Source organism: Cydia fagiglandana, chromosome 19 (genome assembly GCF_963556715.1).
Source record: "Cydia fagiglandana chromosome 19, ilCydFagi1.1, whole genome shotgun sequence".
NCBI lineage: Eukaryota > Metazoa > Arthropoda > Insecta > Lepidoptera > Tortricidae > Cydia > Cydia fagiglandana.
The window spans coordinates 8,093,798-8,118,915 of record NC_085950.1 but is presented as its reverse complement, the minus strand read 5'-3'; the positions used below and the strand labels follow the sequence as shown (position 1 = coordinate 8,118,915).

Sequence of the window (25,118 nt, the reverse complement as noted above, 5' to 3'; positions counted from 1 at the left end):
GGATGGTGCAAGTGACCCTTAGGAGGGCAGCGAGTCTCCTGCTTTCTCTTCCAATTCTCTTTTCTGTTCTGTACAATAACAAGTATTTATTCCAGGTCGCACCATGTACGTGATCCCATTCTCCATGGGTCCCGTGGGCTCGCCTCTATCCAAGATCGGCGTGGAGATCACTGACTCGCCCTACGTCGTGTACTCCATGAGAGTGATGACTAGGATTGGTAAGTGCGCGGAACTTTGAAAGAATAACAGAAGAAATAGGTGCCAGTAAAATCCTTACTTAAATGTTTAAAAAAAGCTGTGACTTAAAAACTTGACTGCCCATTTCTTAACAGTTGCAAAGATTAATGGCATGGCTTAGGTACTTTAAGTACTTATCTGTAGAAAGGATCAGATCCGGTCCGATACTTGCATAAAAGGCCCGCGAAGAGGCTAAATGACATATAATACGGCCCACAAAAAGGAAGCAGAGGCCTAGAAGTAACACCAAGAAAAGTCTGCAGCGATTTTGATAGCCCACGCATTGCAAGTGTCATTTTAAACGTCAAACTTCTATGAAATTATGAAGTATAAATAACATTTTCACTGCATAGGCTATCAAACCTATTAACCTTTGCGTAAAAAAATATGGAGACCCCTGGAATATAAATATTAACGGTTTTCTAACAATCTCACAACAGGCAGCAGAGTCCTAGAAGTCCTGCGTAACGACGAGCAGTTCGTGCGGTGCCTCCACGCCGTGGGCGGCAGCGGAGCGCCCGCCGTGCCCGGGTGGCCCTGCGACCCGCCGCGCACTATCATCCTCCACAAACCCAGTGACAACGAGATCATCAGTTACGGTAAGACACGCTTCTTCTTTATATTTAAGAGCTGTGCTCTTGTCGGTGGAGCAATCTCCAACTCGTTCGGTCCTCTGCCAACTCCTTAACCTTGTGGGTGTTAACGGTATGACACGACCTGAACCTTTTCTTTTATCTAGTTCAAATAATTGATTCTCGGTCTTCCTCTTCCTCTCTTTCCCCCTTTTTCCTTCTATGACGTTCTTTAGGAACATGTCGTGTCGTAGCAGATGTCCAATTAGTACGTACGCCTCTTCTATTAAGACACGCTTACTATTTATTTAATCTTGTTCAGTCAGCAGCAGAAGTATACTCGGGCAAACCTACTTCGTCAGTAGAAAAAGGCGCGAAATTCATATTTTCTATGGCAGGACAACCCTTCGCGTCTACATTTTTTTAATTTGTTCCTTTTCCTACTGACGGAAACGGCTGAACAAACTACGAGTACATTACGAGTATATTAAGTATAAGCAGGAGAGGTAAAAATTTGAGATTAAGAGCGTTTGCATGTAATTAGTTTTAATCAACTATCTTGCTCTAATGTGATTTCCAATCTAAAGGATAAACCAAAGGTTGGATGTTTTACCAACTTATGTATATTTATCGTAAAATTTTTGCTCTCCTCATCAAACTGTCGGATAATAATACTTACCTAGCTTCAATGTTTTTTATGTGATGACCGATCAACTCTCAAAGCCATTCGTCAGTTTTTTCGGCAATACGAGTATTTAATTGCCAAAAGAATGAGATTATAACTGACACGTGTATTACAGGTAGTGGATACGGCGGCAACAGCCTCCTGGGCAAGAAATGCTTCGCTCTACGTCTCGGCTCCGTCATCGCGCGCCGCGAGGGCTGGTTGGCTGAGCATATGCTGGTACGTTCTTCTATTCACTATACCTAGGCTACTCTGTCGGCTTATGATCATCCAGAGACCTGATCATTCTAAGCCTTCCGTACGGCGCCCTTAGAACTGGTCACAGAACCATCTCGTATTTGCGTAGCACATAATTTTTTTTCTCCAACACAAGAGCCAAGACTCATTTTGGGTCACCGCGCCAACCAAGTAAGTATATAATTTTTTCTACATGACATTAGTCTCCTGTTATGTATAGACAATGAGGTTATGTTTTGACATTTGTGTACAAAGTGAGGTAGTTGTGAAAGTTATCCCCCATTGACACAACGCTGACGGTGCTAAGGCTAAGCACCAGTGGCGATTACTGTTAGGTTGAGAGGATAGTTGAATGGATTCACCCGAGTTTGAAGTTAACCGACACATTTGATGACTTTTAAGTAATACAGAGTCTGACTTACGTTAATTTCTCCAGATCGTTGGCATCACCGATCCCCAAGGTCGCAAGCGCTACATCGCAGCCGCGTTCCCCTCGGCCTGCGGGAAGACCAACCTGGCCATGATGACGCCTTCGCTCCCCGGCTACAAGGTACTGGGGACTTTATGTAGTATTTGTAATACTGTAAATAACTCGGCTGCATGTATACTCTGTATCTTTAGGTAATAAAATAAAAGTAAACAAATAATTTGTACATTTTCGGGTAGTTATAACATTTATTCATCAAAACCACCTGGATCTGTCACTGAACGACCTGACTTTGACCTACCTTATTTGATCATGTAACGTTTTCATCTACCCTCAACTGGCTTAAGAAGCCATTTGAGGGTAGATTTTGTTTACTTTTTTTTTAAATACCTAAAGATACAGAATATAGTTAGTGCATAATATTAAATATTGTACACCATAAATATGGTAGACTGCGGAAAAGGACTTGTATCACCATTAACATCTTTTATATTTGTACCTGCGGTCTGAAAATAAAGAATTTCTATTTCAAAGGTGGAATGCGTCGGGGACGACATCGCCTGGATGAGGTTCGACAAGAACGGCGTTCTGCGGGCTATCAACCCGGAGAACGGGTTCTTTGGAGTTGCTCCAGGTTTGTTTCAGATTTGCCACATTTTAAGTGTTATTCATTAGATACGCGACTTTATTAAGATGTAACTAACTAATATGTATTTGAATTTTATTATGGAGGTTAGGAGGTGAATTTTTTTCAGTTTCAGCCCAAGCTGAAAAGTTTACCTGTTAGTAGTCCTACTTTAGTTCGCCTGGCTCTTCTGTTTTCTGTAACTCCTGTCCTGACCATAAAATCCTTAACTTTACGGATCTGGGTACTCGGTATCTCGTAGCTTCGTTGGTGATTTCTACAACGCAACTGCCGGCCTAGCCAAGGCTACAATCGCTATCGCTTCGACAACGAAAAGCATTATGTCTCTCTATCACTCTTCCGTATTAGCGCGACAGTGCAGTGGCGTAACTAGGGGGGGGGGGGGTTGGAGGGGGCACGTGCCCCGGACGCCGTCCAAGGGGGGGCGCCAAAATGGGCAAAAGACTACCACCTCTCCGCCTTGCTAAAGGCACAGCAGGGATACTTTCGTCAGTCGCGTATTTACCACCACTGTGAAGTGTGAAATGCGAATGGTAATCTGGCCCTCCGGCAAATTTGGTGCCTGCCTCGGGCGCCATATCCTCTAGCTACGCCACTGCGACAGTGACAGTTGCGTTTCGATCGCTACGAAACGTAAGCGATTGGCATCTTGACTACGCGGCCTACTTAAATTTGCCTACTGACGGAAATTTATTGACAGAGTATATAAGTAATTAAGTGCTTTGAAAATGTACTAATTGTCAATTGTTTCATTAATCATCTCTATAATCTTTTGCACAGGTACTTCCGCAGCAACCAACCCCATAGCAATGGCGACAGTGTTCAAAAACACGGTGTTCACCAACGTGGCCGAGACGAAGGATGGGGGGGTGTGGTGGGAGGGCATGGGCCCGGCGCCCGAGAGCCTCACCGACTGGAAGGGGCAGCCCTGGGACTCGAGCAAGAAGACGCCCGCAGCGCACCCTAATTCTAGGTTAGTTCAGTGTTGTCAAGATCTGAACTCTAAGGGCCAGTTGCACCAACCACATTTGACAGACTGATCAACGTCAGCCGGCGCACCCTGGCGCTTTACTATGAAACTTTCCATACATAACAATTTAGCGAACTCTTTAACGACATGAACAGTTTGGTGCAACCGACCCTAAGTCTAAGACTTACCGTCGCCTTACATCTTCAAATTTCTTTGGCTAAATGGATGCAATCTTTTGGTAATTTAAAGGGCCATCGGAAGCATCTGAACTAAAGGGCTGTATTGTCTTTGGATGTGCCGATTAGCCCTAAAAAAAGCCCCAAATTGGAAGTCTAAACTCCCCTAAAACTAAAAAGATTTTTAAACCTTTCCGACGCTGTGCCCAACACAAAAGCTGTCACTCTGACGCCACGTCAACGAAGTGTCAAAACTGAAATTGAACTTTATTCATATGCACGTATAGGTTGTTGTTATTGTCTATGTTGCTCTGTGGTCTGTGACCGATTAATCCGTCTTTGGCATTGGACCTGCAGAACGGATATATCAGTCATTGGCGTCCAAAAGGTTAACAATAACATCGTCCACTAGGTTCTGCACGCCAGCGGCGCAATGCCCAATGATCGACGACGCGTGGGAGAGCCCCGAGGGCGTCCCCATCTCCGCCATCCTGCTGGGGGGGCGGCGCCCTGAAGGCGTCCCGCTGGTGGTGGAGGCGCGCGACTGGGCGCACGGCGTGTTCATGGGCGCCGCCATGCGCTCGGAGGCCACTGCTGCCGCTGAGCACAGCGTAAGTCAAACAAAAGAGTTACTTTGAGCCTAGAAGACATTCCTTTTGTGATAATGATTGAATAGTGCTTGGAATTTATGAGTGGTGCTGTTGAAATTGTCTTACACCACCTGCTAAAACATTCCATAGCATTGAAGTCAAATACCTATTATTTGATAATATAAGTAAAATTAATTTGACGTCACAAATAGATAAGATACAGTCCTCGGGGCCTAGCTAAGATGACAATCGTAGGTATTACATCGAGAAATGCCAAACAAATAGAAAAAACCGGGCAAGTGCGAGTCGGACTCGCGCACGAAGGGTTCCGTACCACAATTCAAAAAAAAAGAAGAAAAAAAACCGGTCACCCATCCAAGTACTGACCACTCCCGACGTTGCTTAACTTTGGTCAAAAATCACGTTTGTTGTATGGGAGCCCCATTTAAATCTTTATTTTATTCTGTTTTTAGTATTTGTTGTTATAGCGGCAACAGAAATACATCATCTGTGAAAATTTCAACTGTCTAGCTATCACGGTTCGTGAGATACAGCTTGGTGACAGACGGACGGACGGACGGACGGACGGACGGACAGCGAAGTCTTAGTAATAGGGTCCCGTTTTACCCTTTGGGTACGGAACCCTAAAAACCGCACAAGTGCGAGTCTGACTCACCCACCGAGAGTTACGTACTTTTTGGTAAGTATTTGTTGTTATAGCGGCAACAGAAATACATCATCTGTGAAAATTTCAACTGTCTAGCTATCACGGTTCATGAGATACAGCCTAGTGACAGTCAGACAGACGGACAGTCGAGTCTTAGTAATATGTCTCGTTTTTACCCTAAAAATGCATGTATTGGGTTGACAGATGCTACGAAAAGTCACGTGAATAGTCACTCCATAAATCATTTACGATTTGGCCCCCTCATCTAAATATCCCCTATTTATAAAAAATGAAACTTCAACTTCCAATTCCCTCCAGGGCAAGGTGGTGATGCACGACCCGTTCGCCATGCGTCCGTTCTTCGGCTACAACTTCGGCGAGTACCTGCAGCACTGGCTGTCCATGCCGCGGGCTGGCCGCAAGATGCCCAAGATCTTCCACGTCAACTGGTTCAGGAAAGACCAGCAGGTATGTACCTACCCTTAATCGTATATTTTCCGCATCTTATTAACGTATTTGTTTGATATCTTCAAGGCGTGATTGTGCAGGGACCTTTACCTGTGTATGATATGTCTTGTGAACTTTGCGTTGCACTACAGTCAGGAATCGCATCAATTGTCAAATTCTGATTGGCATTGACAGATTTTGCTTCCTTTTTGCAATAGGGAATTAGGCAAAGCTCTGCGTAGGTGGCACCATTAGCACATACAGTAAATAAACCTCAATGACACATCATGCGTCACTAGGTCAATCACATAGCCTACCGTGAAACACGACAGTCAAAAGTTCGGTTTCTGCCTCTCTATCACTCTTGCTTATTCGATCGATAGAGACGCAGATAGAGAAATTTCGATTTTCGCGTTTCGCGGTAGGCCACCTGTAAACAAACCGCCTTGGTGCATCAATGTCATAGTAAAAACTTGGCCTAGGCCTAGGTAGTAAGTTACTAAACAAATTAGTGCTGTACTCTGGCGACAGAACATTGCAGTAATATTCCCTATTGTCATAAGGCTGCGATTTTGACTTATTTAAGTCACTCAAATTAAGATGAAAAAAGAGTCAAAAATCTTTTATGAAATATAAATAACAATATTTACCTTCTCTCCCATTCACAGTTCACAATATTTTTAAAGTACAATACATCATATACACCTACCAGTCAAATATTTATATCATCCTTACCTTCCAGGGCAAATTCCTCTGGCCGGGCTTCGGAGAGAACTCCCGCGTGCTGGACTGGGTGCTCCGCCGCTGTGACGAGCAGCCCTGCCACGTGGAGACGCCGCTGGGCCTCGTGCCGGCCCCCGGAGCCCTGCCCGTCGACGGCCTCGGAGATATCAATATGGAGGAGCTGTTTAGTATTCCGAAAGATTTCTGGATCAAGGAGGTGAGTTTCTTACTTTTACATACTGATCTATTACCTAGTTAGTATGAGGAGTTTTTTTTTTTCGATGTGCCGCGCGCACAGCTCTTGTGAGCAAGGACCCCGCTAAGGATACGGACGAGCCTTGCTCATATGCATATCTGTCGCCAGTTTTCCCTTAAGGAGTTAAGGTCGGCGCACTTAGTTCCAATACTAATTTAACCCTCTCTCCTCTTCTTCCTCGCGTTATCCCGGCATTTTGTCAAGCTCAAGGGAGCCTGGGGTCCAGTTGACAACTAATCCCATGATTTGACACTAGTTTTTACGAAAGCGACTGCCATCTGTCCTTGTAACCCAGAGGGGAAACTTTATGGGAGCAAAAACCTTCGCGCCTAAATTTATTCTCCTTTTTCTACTGGCGGAAATGGCTTGCCAAAATATACCTATGTATATCTGCTATGACGCCCTTATATTCTCTAGGGGCTACTTGCACCATCCCACTAACCCAGAGTTAAGCGGTTAAACCGTTAACCCAGTGTCAAATAGTACTGGTAACCATGGTAATTCCAGGTTTAACCGGTTAACCTCAGGTTAGTGGAATGGTGCAGGTGGCGCTTAGGGGTCATCCATTAATTACGTCACACCAATTTCTAGGTTTTTTGACCCCTCCCCCCCCTTGTCACACTTGGTCACATTTGGCAAACCCCTCCCCCCCTAGTGTGACGTCACATTTTTTCTACGAAATCGCCAAATCGAATTAAGTAAGTACCTAAGTATTATTAATATTGTATCAAAATATTTTTGACGATATAAATATTAGTAATTTTATAACCCAAAACTGCTTAGGAAAGAAAATTAAACGATTAAAAACTATTTTCGTTTTAAAAACTTGTTATTTAAATGTAGTACAGCGAACTAAATAATTTAAATAAATTTTCGGTTACTGATGAAGTTAAAGTGACGTCACAAAGTTTGTGTCTCCCCCCTCCCCCATGTCACAATATGTCACATTTTCTTGACCCCCTCCCTCCCCCTAAACGTGTGACGTAATTAATGGATGACCCCTTAGTCTTAGTTTTGACCTATTTTTTAACAATTGTTTTTTTTAGGCGGATTCCGTAGAAAAGTATTTCAAAGAAGAAGTGGGCGACGACCTGCCGAAGCAGATGTGGGAACAGCTGGAAATCCTCAGGAGGAACATCCAGCAGTCTTAGACAAACCAAAGATTATCCGTGGACGAACGAAAATTAACCTTATTCACTGTTGAACAGTGTTCAAAATCGATAAAGCAAAACTAACATGTACGAGTATAATTAGTGGTGAACGAGCGAAATTGAATCTTATTTACTGTTGATCAGTGTTCATTTCATAATTAATAAATCAAGACTTAACAAGTAAAAGAGACAGTTTTGACAGATTATACTCCTTATTTTATAGAATCTGATAAAAATTGTATCTTTTAGAATATTTCGTAGCGTAATTGGTACCCGTAGCATCAATTTGGGACTGTATCAATTACCTACTGCAAGAATGATTTAATATGTATTTATTAATATTGTATTATTTATTCACATCTGTCAAAACTGCAGTTTAATCCTTTAGAAGTTTATATAGTTCGACATATCTATAAAAATTGTTTTTAATTTGGAATATGACTGGTCGTATGACTCATCTCATATGTCGTCGTTATTTCAACTAAAGGATTAAAAACATAGATCTCTGGCAAATCATATTTTAATGCATTTAAATTCCACGTATTCGATGTGCCTACAAATTCCTTTAAAATAATTTAGCGTAAGTTTATTTTAATGATGTTTTAATGAATCTAATTAAGATACAATCTATAATCGGAAGAATGAATATGTGAATCGATGAATGTATTATGGCTGTGCTTAGTTATTAATGACGATTTAGACAAAAGGCACCTCTGTCAATTGTCAATAAAGGCTATTTTTTATTGCCTTTTAAATGTAATTAGCGACTTATTGACAAATGACAAAATGGTACCTTTTGTTTGAGAATATTTTTTTTTGACGAAGTTGTATATAGGTTAAGAGCATGCTCAAATAACGCGAATTGATTTTTAATGATTTATTGTAATAAGAAATGAGATTTTAAAATAAACGTTTATTTTTACATTTGTGTATTGATTTTAATGTCAAACCAGTGGTTCACCTAATTAGCAACCTTTCACATAACTTGATTACCTCAATTTCCAAACAATTCGATTGTTAGTGACCAATCAAATCGAATGGTGTGAACGCAAAAAAGAAAATTTTCTAAAATATCAAGTTGGCAATTCGATTGTTTCATGTTTTAATGAAAAACTTTTGTAGGTATGGAGATTGTAGCCAATTTAATTGATTAACCGAGTAATCAGCTATTTAATTGCCCGCACTTATATATCTATCTCATAACTTAATTTCACGTTTGTCTGAGAACACTAACGTCAGCTTGCGTAGAAGATTTCATTGTAAATTATACCTTAATAACTTAACAACAAGGTACTTCAGTATTTATTTAACCTCTAGCCGCCCAGAGACCCATAAAAAGGTCTCATATTCCATTCTAATTTGAACTTCGTGTTGACAAAATAAAATTTCATTTTGCTTGGCAAGGTTTGACGTATGGGCGGCTAGAGGTTAATGTTTTTTGAGAACACAGGCCCATCTTGCGTGGACGCTCGCGCGTATCTCATCAAGAAAGCGTTGTTCAGTTTTATTCAATATTGTACCTTAATAACTTAACAATAAGGTTGAGTACTTATTTCATATATTTTGCTGAGAATACCCTGACGCCATCTTGTGTGGACGCTCGCGCGTATTTAGTCAGGAGAGCGTTGTTCAGTTTTATACAATATTATACCTTAATAACTTAACAATAAGGTTCAGTACTTATTTCATATGTTTTGCTGAGAATACCCTGACTCCATCTTGCGTGGAGGCTCGCGCGTATTTAGTCAGGAGGGCGTTGACGTTCAGCTTTTCTGTGGCGTAACATCTGAAACAATTGAACTTGATAAACTCTCAAATATATACATACAGGGCGTTTTTGAAAAACTAGCCATATTGTGCGTGGTGGTTAGGTAGGTCATACTGAACAACTTTTTATATGGGACCAACCCAGAAAACCCAAAAAAAAATTTGGCCTTCCCATAGAAAACGTCGACATCCACTCGACCAAAGATGTATGAAACGGCCAAAAAATGTTTTGTGATTTCGGAGTCTAATGCTCAACAACTTAAGACTTTCCGGTCAGTGCTACATCTATTGTCACTTGACAGTACTACTACTGGTACTTAGCAGTGCTGATAATTCCGCTACTCGATGGGTCGCTAGTAATTGATTCACTTACTCGATGTACGGCGATATCTGTTCGACGGTCCACTTGGGCTTGGCCCGGAACAGAACCTTGAACCGCTCGTTGATGTTCGCGGGCAGCTCGGCCTCCGTGAAGCCCCACACCACCGGCGGGGAGCTGCTCGAGTCCACCAGCGCTATGCCCCATAGCATTGACTCCTACCCAATTATAACAAACATTATTAGGAGCATTCCATGAAATTGTCTACCGTTGTCCCGTACAAACGCGAAGTTTCTGAAGATTTAAAGGTATCCTAAAAGTTTCCTTTTCTATGACAAATAGTCAAAAATATGCACAGAAAAATAATCGCCTGCTTTAAATGCCGAGAAAAAAGTCGCAACACAGGAAATACAATGCGTTTGTACGGGACAGCCCGTGGAATGCTTTATTAGAGTTAGACCAGGCGTGGCTCACTCCGCGATTTCGTCGCTTTGCTACAGGTAGCTAAAAGTCCATCCGTTCGACCCCAATTTTGGGGTTTGCCATAAGCCGCGCGTGGCGCTGTCGCCACCTAGCGGCCATATCTGTACTGATCGTGACAGACGCGTTTTGTTAGAGAGTGAGTCTTCTGTACCTAGTGCTATTATTTATTCTGTGGTTAGACCAAGAAAAGTTTGATAGCCCACGCAGTGCAAGTGTTATTTATACGTCATCATTTTATAGAAGTATGACGTTTAAAATAACACTTCCACTGCGTGGGCTATCCAAATCGCTGCAGACTTTTATTGGTCTAACTCTAAGAGCACATCAACGTGCACACTAGCGCCACTGCTAAATAATCTTGATTAGTTTTTATTTAGCTGGTTTCGTCAATCTATGCGGCCAAAGTTAAAATGGCCGTTTTTGTTTTGAGTTCATAGATCGACGAATCCACACGACGTGCACGTTGATGGGCTCTTAATAACAAAAAAACCGGACAAGTGCGAGTCGGACTCGCCCACTGAGGGTTCCGTACTTTTTAGTACTTGTTATTATAGGGGTAACAGAAATACATCGATCATCTGTGAAAATTTCAACTATCTAGCTATCACGGTTCATGAGATACTGGTAACAGACAGACAGACGGACAGTGGAGAGGATATAGCCGCGTGCCGCCCACCATACATAATTATAGCCAAGGAAGTTAGGACCTTGTTGTATTTTCAATTAGGTTCAATTTTGTTTTTTAATTAAGGTTGACATTCCATCGAAACTGAGTGTACATCCTAATGTACATTGGGCAGCACAAGGAAATATCAGCAAATATAGTTCACCGACGATGTCATACCCACGTATGGTTATTTTAAGCGCCTTTTGTTTAAAAAACCGGGAAAGTGCGAGTCGGACTCGCGCACGAAGGGTTCCGTACCATAATGCAAAAAAAGGCAAAAATAAAAACGGTCACCCAGCCAAGTACTGACCCCGCCCAATGTTACTTAACTTCAGTCAAAAATCACGTTTGTTGTATGGGAGCCCCACTTAAATCTTTATTTTATTCTGTTTTTAGTATTTGTTGTTATAGCGGCAACAGAAATACATCATCTGTGAAAATTTCAACTGTCTAGCTACCACGGTTCGTGAGATACAGCCTGGTGACAGACGGACGGACGGACGGACAGCAGTCTTAGTAATAGGGTCCCGTTTTACCCTTTGGGTACGGAACCCTAAAAATGACTTACATCTGTTACCATTCCCTCCGGAACTGAATCCCTCCAAGCCTGCATAAACTCTGTCAAATTGAATTTGCCAGCACTCTTCAACAAAACTCTCGCCAAAAACCTGCACACTTTCTCCTGATTATACTTATAATACTGAACCCCATCTTCCTCTACAGACTCTTCAGTATAAAACTTGAACATACTTTCTATAATCGGCGAAGGAACTAAGTCCTTCAAACTTTCTACAGTTATTTCTTTAGATATTCTCTCTAAAGGCCAAGAATTCTCTTCAATAAGGTCGAGCATGTATGATAGAACTCTAAATTCGTAGTCAAACTCAAGTAGTCTATAGAAACCGTCTATTTCAATAGCTTGAATATTCTCAAGTTCCTGATTTAATTCAGTTCTCGACGCTTGGACTTCTTCGAAAATCGCTTCATAAGTTAAAAGCGTAGATTTGTCGATGGCATATTCCAGCTCTGGACCTTGGAATCTAGAAGCTTCTAGCAATTTCTGCAACTTATTTAAACGAGGTTTACACGGTTTCAGTTCGTAATAAGTAAAAAAAGTGTTTATAACTTCTTTGTATTCTATTTTTCTTGGAGGTTTGTCACCTTCATCAGATTCAGTGGATTTGTTTAAGGAATTATTAGATTTCTCAAAGGATGTGTCGGAATCATCCATAGAGTTATTGGCTATGGTCTCATCTAAGCCTGTGTTGGCAGCGAAAAGCAAGTCTGGCACTAATAATAGGCTGTTGGAAGTCTCCGCCTCTTTAACATCGTATGTTTTGGTGGATGTGCAGAGGACGACGTTTTCTTCAGGATCGCCTAAAACGATATGAAAATAAATTGTTAAACATTTGTCTTTCCACAGATAAGGGTCCCTTCTCTAATGGAAAGCCACATTTGACCGATAATGACGTTAACCGACGCGCGCGTCTACAGGCCAATATCCTCCTAAGGCCCAGCCTTACAAAGGAAAAAACCCAGAATTTACCACTGAAGTTTGAACCTTTAATGCAGGGAATAGAGTTCATTTTGGTTTTGTTTGAAAATTAAACGACACAAAAGAAATGCAACTCTGTTCCAATTGAATATTATTTAAATTTCATCGAACTAAATAAGTACTATAGGTAGGACCTTGGGCCTTAGGAGGATATAATTTTTGAAATGTGCGTATGAGCATAAAGTAATATATATGTAGTCTGTGGTTATATGGACGATATAAATAAAATCGTGATAATTAATCTACATAGGTACCTATTTGTTAATTTATTATAAGTCCGTATATGTATTATAAGTCCAAGTAACAGACTGAGACAAAGGATTTATAAGCTAACTGTAATAATATACCTTTGAATACCAGTTCATTGCCCTCCTCGATTTCTTTCAGTAAATTAGCGTCGAGCAGCATCAGACTGAGGTTTTGTTTCTGGCTGCCGGCGTCAGGGAACCTCAATACTTGGGTCACCTCAGTTAGCTCCGACTCGTGGAGTTTTGCAGTTTTTATTATTTTCCTGACATCCTCGGATGTTCTTTCCTCGCTGTGAAAATAATATCGATATAGAATCATAAATGTAAACTCCTAATGAAAACTTAATAGCAAAGTGATACACAGCGGGCAATACGGTGTATTATTAAGCTAGGCTCTTTCTCTCACTCTCTTTCTAAGTACTAGTCTGTGCGGAAAGAGAAGAGTTGTGGAATGTATTGGGCCCCATACATTCCACGACTCTTCTCTTTCCGCACAGACTCTAAGTATTACGTATCGCGATCGGGATTGCGTGATAAATGGAAAATATTTATATTATTTATGTACTTTAGTGCTCTTTTCTAAAGTAAATATTTTCCATTAAAAAGCTGTTCGAATGATTTTTGCGAAAAGTCTGAAATGTTTTTATAATAACACTGGCAACTTGGTTATTTTTTTCAACTAGCAACACACAAGGCCTGACCTTTCATACTTTTGACATATCGAATTCGATTTCGTAAATTCTTCACGATTGCTGTAATATAGTTTTTAGTTTAGTTTAAATTAGTGAATAAACGAAAATGTCTCTTTTTGGTGATATTCTACCGACGATACCGAAGAACGATGAGAAGCCGCAAGGGCAGGGCGCTGCCCTGTCCCCGTACCTTAACTTCGATCCTCACTACATACCGAAAATGCAGCCAGAATTCCTGTACCCTGACGACAGTCATATGGCCACAACAGCTAGAAGATCAAATGTAGCTTTACCGATTATTGGAATGTCTTTTATGACCGGTTCAGGTACGTAATATCATCATTGAAGTTTTGATTTTATAACCTCAAAATTATTTATATAATTGTGCGCAGTCCTTAACTTATCTGTTATTTGTTAGTAACGAAGTAACCAACAGATCAAACATCTTAACAAGTAAACATTCAATATTAGTAGATAACTTAGTAAATTATTCACTGAATTTACTGTTTACAAGGTCATATTTAGTAAACTACTTCACTACTCTCTAACTTAACAAGTATAAGCATAAAAATCAAGCATTATTGGATATTTTTTAGGTTTGGGAAGCATGGCTGGTCTGTATAAAGGTCTACGAGCGACCACGCTGGCAGGACAGACTGGGAAAGTGAGACGAACGCAAGTTGTGAACTACATCATGAAACACGGTCAGTGACAATTTTGTTTATATATATTTATTATCAAAACAGCCATTCAATCGGGTAGTTGATTTGTGTATACATTCTTATAAGATTCTCATACATATACTTATAAGATCTTTTGGCTCAGATTAAATAAAAAAAAATCCAAGGCAGTATGTCAATATACTACTGACAATAGGTTTCCCATACTACTAGGTTTGTAAAGAAATGTTTATGAAATATTCTAGATGACTCCTATTAAAACAGTCTATCAAGTCACCTGTTTGCTATTTCACAACTATTAATTTTATGACACTACTTAAGTTCACATCACTGACTTATATACAAAATAATGGCTTTAAAATGCATCAAACTTCGGCCGACAATCACCTCTGACACTAACTAATAAAATGCTAGTGTATAAATGCATTATAAAACCCATATGGACGTACGGGATTGAACTCTGGGGAACGGCCAGTAACTCAAACCTCAAAATTCTACAAAGGTTTCAGAATAATGTCATAAGGGCTGTAACATGTGCACCATGGTTTGCAAAAAATACAGAGATACATGAATACGTAAAGATTCCAACAATCGAAGAGGAAGTTAACAGATATTGTGTTAAATACAAAGAACGACTAAAAACATACAAACGAACTTGCAAGGGACTTGGTAAACACCAACGACAATCCGAGTAGGCTGAAAAGGTGGCAAATACTGCGGCTAGACCAAAGGCACTAGAAGATAAATTCTATTAAAGTCAAGAGAGAGTATTTAATGGAATACCTCTCAGAACCCTCAAAAGACAGAACATCTGATTATGGCTGAAACAGCCGATTGCAGATAAAAAGAAAAAAAAATGCATCAAACTAATAGTGAACCTTCAAATTTCAGGCACAACAACTGGCTGCACTCTGGGCATTATAGCATCATTCTACTCCTGCATTGCACTCGGAGTAACCTGGATCCGAGACAAAGAAGACACCGCCAACACCTTCATCGCAGCCGCCACCACTGGCATGATCTACAAAAGCACCGCAGGCCTCCGCTCAGTCGGGCTCGGAGCTGCCGTTGGCCTGACCCTAGCAGGCGTATACACCTTAGTTACAGACAACGATAATATATGGAGCAAAGCGCAGTACAACAGATTGTGATCGCACACCGCCTTTAGTTATATGTAAATAAATAGACTGTTAATTTAAGTTGATTTTAACGCAATCAGCCAAATGATTCAGTGCACAGTACTTAGTCAAGCCATGTCTGTGCTTGGATCTAAGCAGGGTCTGGCTTTATAGGTTATGTAACCATGTGGGTTGAAGATAGTGGAATGAGATGATAATTTTATCTAAGGAAATTCAAGCACGCTTTGAAAGGTTATACTTGTGGAATTTTCAGTCTAGGGAAGTTATAGAAAGCCTACATAGTAGCTGTAATCCCTAGGTTAGCCTACAGATAAACTAAACCTAGTGTCAGACCCTGCGCGTGTGTAGTGTGTTCCTGTCAGCGATCGTGAGCCCGTGTCGACGCAGTAGCACAATTATACAGCCTGTTAAATTTTAATAAAACTCATTATTTGAAAAATTAAAACATTTATTTCATTTACATCTTTTTACACCGATATGCTGTAAAAATGGGTAGAGCTTATGAAAAGTATCATTATTAATTTACGATACAAGTGCGGAAAAGAGGAAATTCGAAACGAATGGCGATAAATTAAAACACGACCGAAGGGAGTGTTTTAAATCGACACGAGTTGCGAATTACCTATTCGCACGTGTATCGTACGTTTTACAGTACATATGGCCCTTTAAACTTTTGACATACGCACGAAAAGTGCTATTTTACGCACTAGTGCGGAGAAATAGGACCATATGTACTGTAAATATCATTATGCTACGTCTCCACGTAGAAAACAGAGGAGTGAGAATAAATTAACTAAGGAAGATAGTTAGTACCATTATTTCCACAATTTAATGACTCTTTGTTTTTATAAACCTCTCTACAAAGAAATAAAGTAAAGACCAATATTCAGCAGCAGGTTGTTATCACTATAATTATATACTTTAATGAGGTTCAATATAGTTTTGTCCAAATGTGAGAATCTTTTTCACTTGGTTATATTTATATCTAATGGCTTTATGTAGATTATTGAAAAAGTTTTTGTCTGACTTGCTCTTCCAATAATTTGTGACGTCCCACGGGTAAAGGTACCTTATGGCGGTTGACGCTTACGCTATTATTAACGTCGCCCCAATATTAATGTGGCGCTATGCGACGTAAGCGCCATCCGCCATAAGGTACCTTTTCCCGTGGAACGTCACATTTTCCATGTAGAGACGTAGCATCAGGTCTATTTTTAGGCATTTTTCCCAACATTCCGTGTCGAAATGCTCTCATGGATATATCAGTATTGTAAAGTGGAGAAGATAATTATTTTAAGCTTATTTCATATTGAGCAACGGAGCTAGCACAACTTAAAGGTCGGAAATGCAATACTAAAACATACACTATTTAACGCATTATACATAGTCCTAATATTATACATAACATTATTTACGATTAAAACATATTTTTTGCATTACAAATTCTCATAATACATTCAATGAAAATTTACATACTTAAACAAAAAAACATATTTTTAAACATATAGTTTTTTGCTAGCTAATTAATTTAAATTTGTTAAAGAAACTTATTAAAATTTTGGCACTAATCTTCTTGCAAATAAAACGCAAGCTGATGATTCTTGTTGTCCACGCCATATTAGGCTTTTTCCTAACGTGGTTGGGAGATTAGGTCGCTTAGCGAACTGCGGGCGTATTTGATAGAACAGAAAACAAAATAAAACTGGCGGAATACTACTAACAAGTGATACTGATAACATTTATCTTAATGCCCTCTTATTTATTACAATGAATATGCAACCATATTATGATATATTAATTATATTATTGTGATTACAGCCTGCTTCCGTAGAAATATGTTTGATTTTATTGAACCAGAGACCAGTAAATATTAAAGACTCCAATCAAGTCACTGTTAGGGTTCAATCCCTCAAAAGATTGTTCTTTACTCCACGGTACGTTTACGTCATATTTACTTGACGCTATCCTAGTACAACTGTACCAAAATCAGTATTAACTATGCGTTAGAGCAGCGGTCGGCAACCTTTTAGCAGCCAAGGGCCACATAGTAGTTAACGAAGTTGACGCGGGTCGCACTTTGTTAATATTGATGACTTTATATATCAGACATTTGTCGGTTGTCAATATTACATACAAAATAGCCAGGGAGGCTCGCGGGCGCATGTGAGAGGTTCGCGGGCCGCTTGTTGCCGACCGCTGCGTTAGAGATTCACTTTTATTATGCCTATCGGTTGGCGAGATGATGCGTTCAGGCTTCAGGCACGAATGCATCATCGTTCAGAGGAAATAAGGTCGATATTTGAATGCAGTAATGTTGTAGTATAAATCTACCTTCTTATCTTATAAATGATGTGGTTTCTGGTTTGTATAAATGTACAAATAGATGTCCATGTTGTTTCGTCTAACTCTTAGTTATAGACATGTTTTGTTAATTTCTTTAAAAATCGATCATATCAACCTTTTTTGGTGATTCCATCACAATTTTGCCAAGTTTCATTATATATAAGCTTTTGTAAATCTAATGAAACTTTTAAAATGTCGTTTTCACAACAGGCAGTTATTCTACCTCCATTATTATCTAATACAGTAAAAACTTTGCATTTCTTAAATTATAATTTGATCGAATTTACTAATTCCAATTGTATACATCTATAACAAACTATACAGAATAATATCATATGGGAATACAATTATTATGATTAATTAAATTGACACAAAATCTTACATCCAAATAAAGCATAATGTACAGCTACCAATTTAAACCAGAGACCAGTCAATATATAGAATGCTATTTTCCATACAAATGCGCGTTACTCATATTTTATTATCTTTTCTATATTTCACTTGTCTCTGATTTAAATAGTTAAAGTTAACATAGATTAACTATTTATTATGAATCATGGCTGTAAGATTGTACGTACGTGAGTTATACAAAATAAGTTTAATCCAGGCAGGAATATATTTCAAGTTATCACTTTATATATAACAACCAGTTTGGTTTACTTTACGTCAAAATCAAAAGGGCACAAAAAAAAGCTAAAAACATTCACTTGACATAGGCAGACCGACCGACGGCGATCAGTAAGAATTTGAGAAACCACTTCTAGCCTGTAGCTGCCCAAACATCAAAACTTGCCGAAACAAATGCAATTTTGATTTATCATAATAAAGATTCAAATTAGAATGGAACGGGAGACCTTTTTGTGCCTTTTTATAGGTCTCTGGGCGGCTAGTGGCTAGAACATTCCGTAACTGTCGAGCGATTTAGGGTTCTTGCTAAATTGGACACTCCAATTTAGATAGGACCCTAAATGGCTCAACAATCACGGAGCGTGACCGTACAGTCGACATCAGATATATCGGAGCGGGTGAGGTGCTCAAAATATCTAAACACGCACTCTAACGCCTTGACAATAAAAGCGTGTTCAGATATTTGTGAGCGCCTCGGCCGCTCCGATATATCTGATGGCGACTGTACGTTTTCTTGAGAGAGAAAATTTGTTGCCAGTCGCTTTCTAGACTTTGATAGGTTTCTAAAGATAGGACGCTTTGCACGAGAAATTTATGTCTGCATCAATGTCACTGTGCGAGCTGGACAGCAGTATAATTATTTTATGCGCGTGCGATAGAGGTAGGAACAGGCAGGCCGTTGTACGAAATTCTTCGCGCTTAGCGTCCTTACTTTAATAACAAATCTGAACCACTTGTGTGATGACATAATAGTAGTGTCCGACCGAAGGTTCGGTTTCGGTTTCGGCCAGTTTCGGCCAAAAAATCATGTTTCGGCTGTAGTTTCGGTTTCGGCCAAAAAACGGCCGAACCTTTCGGCCGGGCCGAAACTTACGAAATGGTACTTCGGACAAAGACCAAAAGTTGGGGAATACTTAAGTAGGACAACAATATCTAGACACGCGGCAGCGTGTCAAGCCAAGTTCAAGCAAAGGAACTGGCTAGCCAGCGCCAAGTGTAATATTACACGAACCACTTGGTGCCACTTTTGACCCTTCTATAACTCAAAACATCTTTAACGTAAACACATAAAACTACGTGTGTTTAATTATATCCATAAGGACATCTAGAAGCCCAAATTTCATGAAGCTAGCTCAAACGGTTATAAAGATATGAAGGTCAAAAAGTCGTAAATTTTAAGACTGACTGACATACCTATAGTACCTAAACCTAACCTACTTCCAGATGACCTAGAAGGATGAAATTTGGAATCCAGCTCAGTTATTGTGTGAAAGCGTAGGAAAAAATCTAAAAATTAAAAAAAGTTATAAAATAGGGGGGGTCCCCATACAAAAAAAACCATTTTTTATTGTGACTGACATATAAGTACCTAAACCTAACCTACTTCCAGATGACCTAGAAGGATGAAATTTGGAATCCAGCTCAGTTATGGTGTGAAAGCGTAGGAAAAAATCTAAAAATTAAAAAAAGTTATAAAATAGGGGGGGTCCCCATACAAAAAAAACATTTTTTATTGTGACTGACATATAAGTACCTAAACCTAACCTACTTCCAGATGACCTAGAAGGATGAAATTTGGAATCCAGCTCGGTTATTGTGTGTAAGCGTAGGAAAAAATCTAAAAACAAAAAAAAGTTAATAAATAGGGGGGGTTCCCATACAAATTTCTTTTTTATTGTGACTGGCATATAGTACCTAAACCTAACCTACTTCCAGATGACCTAGAAGGATGAAATTTGGAATCCAGCTCGGTAATTGTGTGTAAGCGTAGGAAAAAATCTAAAAATAAAAAAAGTTAAAAAATAGGGGGGGTCCCCATACAAAAAACCTGTAATACGCGCTAAACAACCAGCCAACGGTGTGTCGTTGGCGGCGCGCGGCACCACATAATTAATACAAAGAACAGTTCGAAGTAAAAAACATGCAGCGGAAACACAAGAAAAAACATTAAATCTCAATACCTGCCTAGTTTTCTTTACAAAAAGTATTGATATCCCATCAAAAACATAAATGTAAAAAAGGAGAGCCAAGTTCAATACAAAAATTATGCTTGGCTGTGGGGTTCGCCGCAAAAAGAATGGAGATTTAAATGAGTGCCAAGTTCTATGCAAAATCCAAATATGTATTTATAGGAACAAAATAACATTATAAACAAGTATTAAACTCTATTTCTTTGCTTTATTGGATACCTATAACAATTGCTGTTATTTAAAAAAAATGTGAGATCTTAAAGTAGGTTAGATTTGGCTTGGCCAGTTTTTATCAGAATTACAAAATATATATGTTGAATAACTTTATAAAATGATTGATGTAATGAAAACTGGCCAAGTCAAATCTAACCTGCTTTAAGATCTCGCATTTTTTTTAAATAACAGCAATTGTTATAGGTATCCAATAAAGCAAAGAAATAGAGTTTAATACTTGTTTATAATGTTATTTTGTTCCTATAAATACATATTTGGATTTTGCATAGAACTTGGCACTCATTTAAATCTCCATTCTTTTTGCGGCGAACCCCACAGCCAAGCATAATTTTTGTATTGAACTTGGCTCTCCTTTTTTACATTTATGTTTTTGATGGGATTAATATCTACATATACTGATTCATGTATAGGTACAGAAATTAATTGGTTTATTATAAAACACAATTCCACTAATGAGGGCGCCACTGGACGGCCGACGCAGTCTTAAGAGGCTGTCAATACTTATAACGCGCACACTGTCTAATTGTATCGGAGTGAATGAGATAGCACTGTCGCGTGTTACTGGGCCCTGGGCAAGAGAATAATAAGAAAACTCATCATCTTCCTCGCGTAATCCCGGAATTTTTGCCGTGCCCTGGCAATGGGAATGGGAGCCTGGGGTCCAATAGACAACTAATCCCAAAAATTGGTGTAGGCACTAGTTTTTACGAAAGCTACTGCCATCAGACTGACCTTCAAACCCAGAGTGTTAACTAGGCCTTATCGGGACTAGTCCGGCTTCCTCACGATGTTTTTCCTTCACCGAAAAGCAAACAGTAAATATCAAATGATATTTCGTAGGTAAATAAGTTCGGAAAAACTTTTGCTTCGTCGAACGTCGAACGTCGACGAAACTGCGGTCTCGCTTTTTAATACAATGGACATTGAGTCTGTGCTCAACTACTTATCCTGAAGCCTGAAGCACGGCTTTGACTTCGCATGAAAGTTCGCCTCACTGGGGCACTTCGGACTTTTAGGCCCAGGTGAAGATCGGTACCTGGCCTTGCGATATTGTTAAGAAAATATTTCGCGCTCGCTGCGCTCGCGTTTTTGGTTGGTGTTTTGGTTGACCCTGTATCTACATGTTAGCCTGACTGGTGACTGAATAGAATTAGACCAAGAAAATTCTGCAATGATTTTGATACGCAGTGCAACTAGTGCAAATGTTATTGATACGTCATAATTTCATAGAAGTTTTGACGTTTAAAATAACACTTGCACTGCGTGTGTTATCAAAATCGTTGCAGAATTATCTTGGTCTTAGTAATTTTCTTAAAAAAACTGCTTAAGTAACATCAATTTCAAGGACATTCGGTGTTGACAGCCCCATAATATGTGTATAAAAGCGGTTTTATGACATTTTTCAACGATTTTATCAAGTTTACAAAAGTTTCGGTTTCGGCCGAAACTAGAGCCGAACATTCGGTTTCGGTTTCGGCAAAAAAACATGTTTCGGTCGGACACTACATAATAGTTACTTACAGTAACTTTAATGACTAATTATACTAGGAGGAAAACATTAGAAAATCAACAAGATATTTACCGGATTCTGTACAAGCTAACTAAACCTTATTGAGTAGCAATGGAAGGATAATAGTTCTCTGAACATTTTAACTAGTGGCTTTAAAAAAAACGAAAGCTGAATCGACATAATAAATAATTATCGAGCCTGCTCACAAAAAATTCTCGAGAATCGCTTGAGAAATGCGACCTGTAGAGGAGTTTAGCTCAACATAGGTACTGACAGCTTCACTCTTGACGACCTAGCAATGTATCTTGCATCTTAAACCAGTTGTTAAGTGTGCATTAACTATCCTAACAGCAAGGTATAGCCCTACAGTAGCTCAACTGAATTTTGCAGTCCGCGCTGCAGCCTCTCAGCCTCGAGGCGCAGCATTCTTCGTGTCACAACCCTGCGTTCAGAATACTCTTCATATCCTCCGGCAACACACAGTTCAGATCATCCAAACGCCTCGCTAGCAAAGTCCGAGTGTTATCTGCTACCGGCGGATTGTTTTTCAACACTTCCCGCAGCTTTAGAACCATATCCACGATTTCCACTTCCTTTTTACCTATTGACCACTGTTTCAAGTCACTCTCAGCTAACGCCTCAAGCTGTAAGGCGTGTAGCTTATTTGTTAAGTTGCTATGCCTCTGATGAAACCAGGCGCTGAAGTTTAGCGTTTTAAAGAAGCTTCGGTATAGTCCTATCCAGTCTCCTTTAATACCGGATGTCAGTTGCGGCCCGGCCTGCTGTAGTGTTGCAAAAAAGTCCTCCGGGTTGAAAGGGTTTGGTATAGGAGGTGCTCGGAACGGTGATATATTCTTTTGCAGCGGCATTAGAGAAGCCATGTACCTTTCTAATGGTATCATGAAGCTTTGAGTTAGTTCTAGCAGGTGTCTCCGCACCATTGCTGTCTGGACTTCGGAGGGACGGTCAGACTTTATCCCGTTATGTAGCTTCTTGATTATAGCTTTATCTTTCTCCAGAAACGTTTTATACTGTGTGTAGACTCCTGGTGCTGTGTCTAATAGCTTTATATTACCCACTTTCCGCAGTTTAGATTTCATAGACGTTGGGTCACCCAACTTGATAGTGTGGGGCCAGTGTTGCAATGTTTTCGTGAAGAATGGATTTGTTACGCCTAAAATTACGCAAGGTGGGTTGTACTGCTTTCTGGTGAACTCTTTGAATTCACTGTCATGTATTGTGAAATATGGTCGGTATTCAGCAGCATATGGAAGAGGCTGGATTAGGTGTGTTAGTGCTTGGACAAGCGCCGAGCACTCAGTCGGAGAACTTGCCATGACCACTATAGGTTCCGCAGTTAGCACAAGTTCCCAGAGCAAATGTAAGTGGGATATGACTGTTGACAGCGCATCAAACACGTTCACATCTTGTATAGAAGCTAATATGTGAGGTACATTGGGAGACATTACTTTAGCTATATCCGAACGTGTGATCTTACCGGTTTGTTGATTAGGAATGTATGACTGGAAAACTGTGCCCAAAACGGGTAGTAGAACATTCTGTCCCGCGTCCAGAACTGGCCATCGATTTATATCATGACAGGCAGCTTCAAGACTACTCTCGCCTTCTTCAAAATGCTTGGGCGCGATTAGTTGAATAACCTTGTAGAACAGGTTTATAAAAGGCAGCCGCGTGAGCAGAATTATGCTCTTCTGGAAGTATCCTCGGGGCAGCGACGGGTCTTTACACTGACGGAAATAGACGAAGCCCCAGTAATGCGTCGCATCCGCGCGTAATGTCGGCACGCTATCCTCGTTATACAGTAACTGCTGACGCGAGAGAGGCGCGCGTGACCGTAGCCGCACGTGAAACTGTGTATCCCCCATACACCCCGAGTTAGAGTCGGGGAACGCCAAGTAACAAATATTGCACTTTTCTTGATCTGTCAATTTGACCCCTGGGGGGTAAACACTCTCCATCGCCTGCCCCAACTCCAAGTCGAACGTGACCACACATATGCAGTGCAGCCAGTCCGAAAACCTGCTCCACTTTGCCTGGAATTCCATCTCCTCTGTGGAAATGTCATTGTCTTCGAAATGTAACCCACAAGCCATGACTATTACTGTAAACACAGACACATAACTACACTTTTAATATTGAATCACACTTTATTCCCCATATTCACGGTGTTCCATAGTTTATCGAGTTATATCCATATATTTTTACGCGTTTTTTCATTGGTAAAATTATAAAAACAATCAGAGCCCGCACAGAGCGTAACAGCTGTTCCGTCAATATGGCCGCGCGCGCCAAAACAAAAGTTTGGTACGTCTGATTTACAGAAATTTATTGAAATTATAACTTTTCATGTAGCAAAAATTATAATCATACATAAAACGCTTACCCTTCTTGCATGTTGTTAAATCTTTGGCACAAATAAGCAATGAAAAACTAACAAAAACGGGTAAATACCGCCGAAATAGCTGCTTCAAGCAATGCTTTATAAATAACGGCGTTTTGTTTATGCATCGTTCAAACAGTTAACAAGTTTAGTTATTTTGAAATAAGCGTTTAGTTTAGACAAAAATGTTGCCACATAAAATATATTGCAATCCTAGGTGTCTGCCTTATTAATCCTAGTACTTACGGATGTAATTGTAGTCTCATGAGCAGGATGTAGCTATCTGCTAAAGTGAGAAAGCATGATAGTTCAGTCTCTGCCTCTCTCTTATTGCAGCCCTCTCTCGCTCTTATGGGACTGCAAGTAGGAACATGAGTACTAGGTTTTATGTCACTGTCACTTTGACATGACGAGTGATATTGTCATAGACTTAATAATATATAAAGACGGTGTCTCAGCGAGCTGTCACTGTTGCCACTTTTGTTTAGTGTACGATTAACAATGAGGCCCACGTTGCTGTAGCCATGTCGATAAAGTCATATCGATAAACTATCGACATTTCTCGCAATTTTAATTTTACTTCAAAGGCTTAACGATACCTAAAATGACCAAAAACGCTTTTATTCTTTATTGTGGTTATCAGATTACAATTTTATAGTCACGCCCCAGCAGGGAACCAAGGGAAAGTTCAGATATTTA

General features: G+C 39.9%; 4 protein-coding genes across 6 annotated transcripts in view; 2 read left to right on the top strand and 2 right to left on the bottom strand.

Annotated features, from left to right (window-relative positions):
• The window catches only part of LOC134674247 (phosphoenolpyruvate carboxykinase [GTP]-like), a 28,114-nt gene extending 20,179 nt beyond the window's left edge, over positions 1–7,935 (top strand). For both annotated transcript variants that reach the window (XM_063532311.1, XM_063532309.1), the window contains exons 5-14: positions 96–218; positions 678–836; positions 1,610–1,713; positions 2,168–2,281; positions 2,693–2,792; positions 3,585–3,777; positions 4,363–4,561; positions 5,526–5,675; positions 6,397–6,594; positions 7,680–7,935. In XM_063532311.1, the coding sequence (XP_063388381.1) occupies positions 96–218; positions 678–836; positions 1,610–1,713; positions 2,168–2,281; positions 2,693–2,792; positions 3,585–3,777; positions 4,363–4,561; positions 5,526–5,675; positions 6,397–6,594; positions 7,680–7,784 (1,445 nt within the window). In that variant the 3' untranslated portion in view covers positions 7,785–7,935. The remainder of the gene's footprint in view (positions 1–95; positions 219–677; positions 837–1,609; positions 1,714–2,167; positions 2,282–2,692; positions 2,793–3,584; positions 3,778–4,362; positions 4,562–5,525; positions 5,676–6,396; positions 6,595–7,679) is intronic.
• Positions 7,936–8,646: 711 nt separating this feature from the next.
• Positions 8,647–24,572, bottom strand: LOC134674249 (sister chromatid cohesion protein DCC1). 2 transcript variants are annotated; one of them, XM_063532313.1, is made up of 5 exons: positions 24,423–24,572; positions 12,923–13,113; positions 11,589–12,397; positions 9,925–10,088; positions 8,647–9,570 (listed from the first exon to the last, which is right to left on the bottom strand). In XM_063532313.1, the coding sequence occupies exons 1-5, from the start codon at positions 24,431–24,433 to the stop codon at positions 9,465–9,467; spliced, it is 1,281 nt and encodes a 426-aa protein (XP_063388383.1). In that variant the 5' UTR covers positions 24,434–24,572; the 3' UTR covers positions 8,647–9,464. The 2 variants fall into 2 exon arrangements, with proteins under 2 accessions (XP_063388383.1, XP_063388384.1); XM_063532314.1 differs by lacking the exon at positions 24,423–24,572 and adding an exon at positions 14,065–14,088 and having other exon boundaries at positions 12,923–13,109.
• On the top strand, positions 13,515–15,779 carry LOC134674250 (mitochondrial import inner membrane translocase subunit Tim23). Its single transcript, XM_063532315.1, has 3 exons — positions 13,515–13,841; positions 14,112–14,219; positions 15,087–15,779. Exons 1-3 carry the CDS (start codon positions 13,622–13,624, stop codon positions 15,344–15,346), a joined length of 588 nt encoding a protein of 195 aa, XP_063388385.1. The 5' UTR covers positions 13,515–13,621; the 3' UTR covers positions 15,347–15,779.
• On the bottom strand, positions 22,341–24,278 carry LOC134674248 (protein DENND6A). The gene has a single exon (XM_063532312.1). The coding sequence runs from the start codon at positions 24,130–24,132 to the stop codon at positions 22,453–22,455; it is 1,680 nt and encodes a 559-aa protein (XP_063388382.1). The 5' UTR covers positions 24,133–24,278; the 3' UTR covers positions 22,341–22,452.
• Positions 24,573–25,118: the final 546 nt, after the last annotated feature.

Bases quoted from the DNA above. Each gene is read 5' to 3' on its own strand.
- LOC134674248 (XM_063532312.1), bottom strand. From the start codon at position 24,132: ATGGCTTGTGGGTTACATTTCGAAGACAATGACATTTCCACAGAGGAG.
- LOC134674249 (XM_063532313.1), bottom strand. The intron at 10,089-11,588 runs GTAAGTCATTTT...ATAATTGGGTAG, and splicing joins CGGAGGGAATGGTAACAGAT to GAGTCAATGCTATGGGGCAT. The intron at 9,571-9,924 runs GTAAGTGAATCA...CAATTGTTTCAG, and splicing joins CAGATATCGCCGTACATCGA to ATGTTACGCCACAGAAAAGC.
- LOC134674250 (XM_063532315.1), top strand. From the start codon at position 13,622: ATGTCTCTTTTTGGTGATATTCTACCGACGATACCGAAGAACGATGAG. The intron at 13,842-14,111 runs GTACGTAATATC...GATATTTTTTAG, and splicing joins GTCTTTTATGACCGGTTCAG to GTTTGGGAAGCATGGCTGGT. The intron at 14,220-15,086 runs GTCAGTGACAAT...TTCAAATTTCAG, and splicing joins GAACTACATCATGAAACACG to GCACAACAACTGGCTGCACT.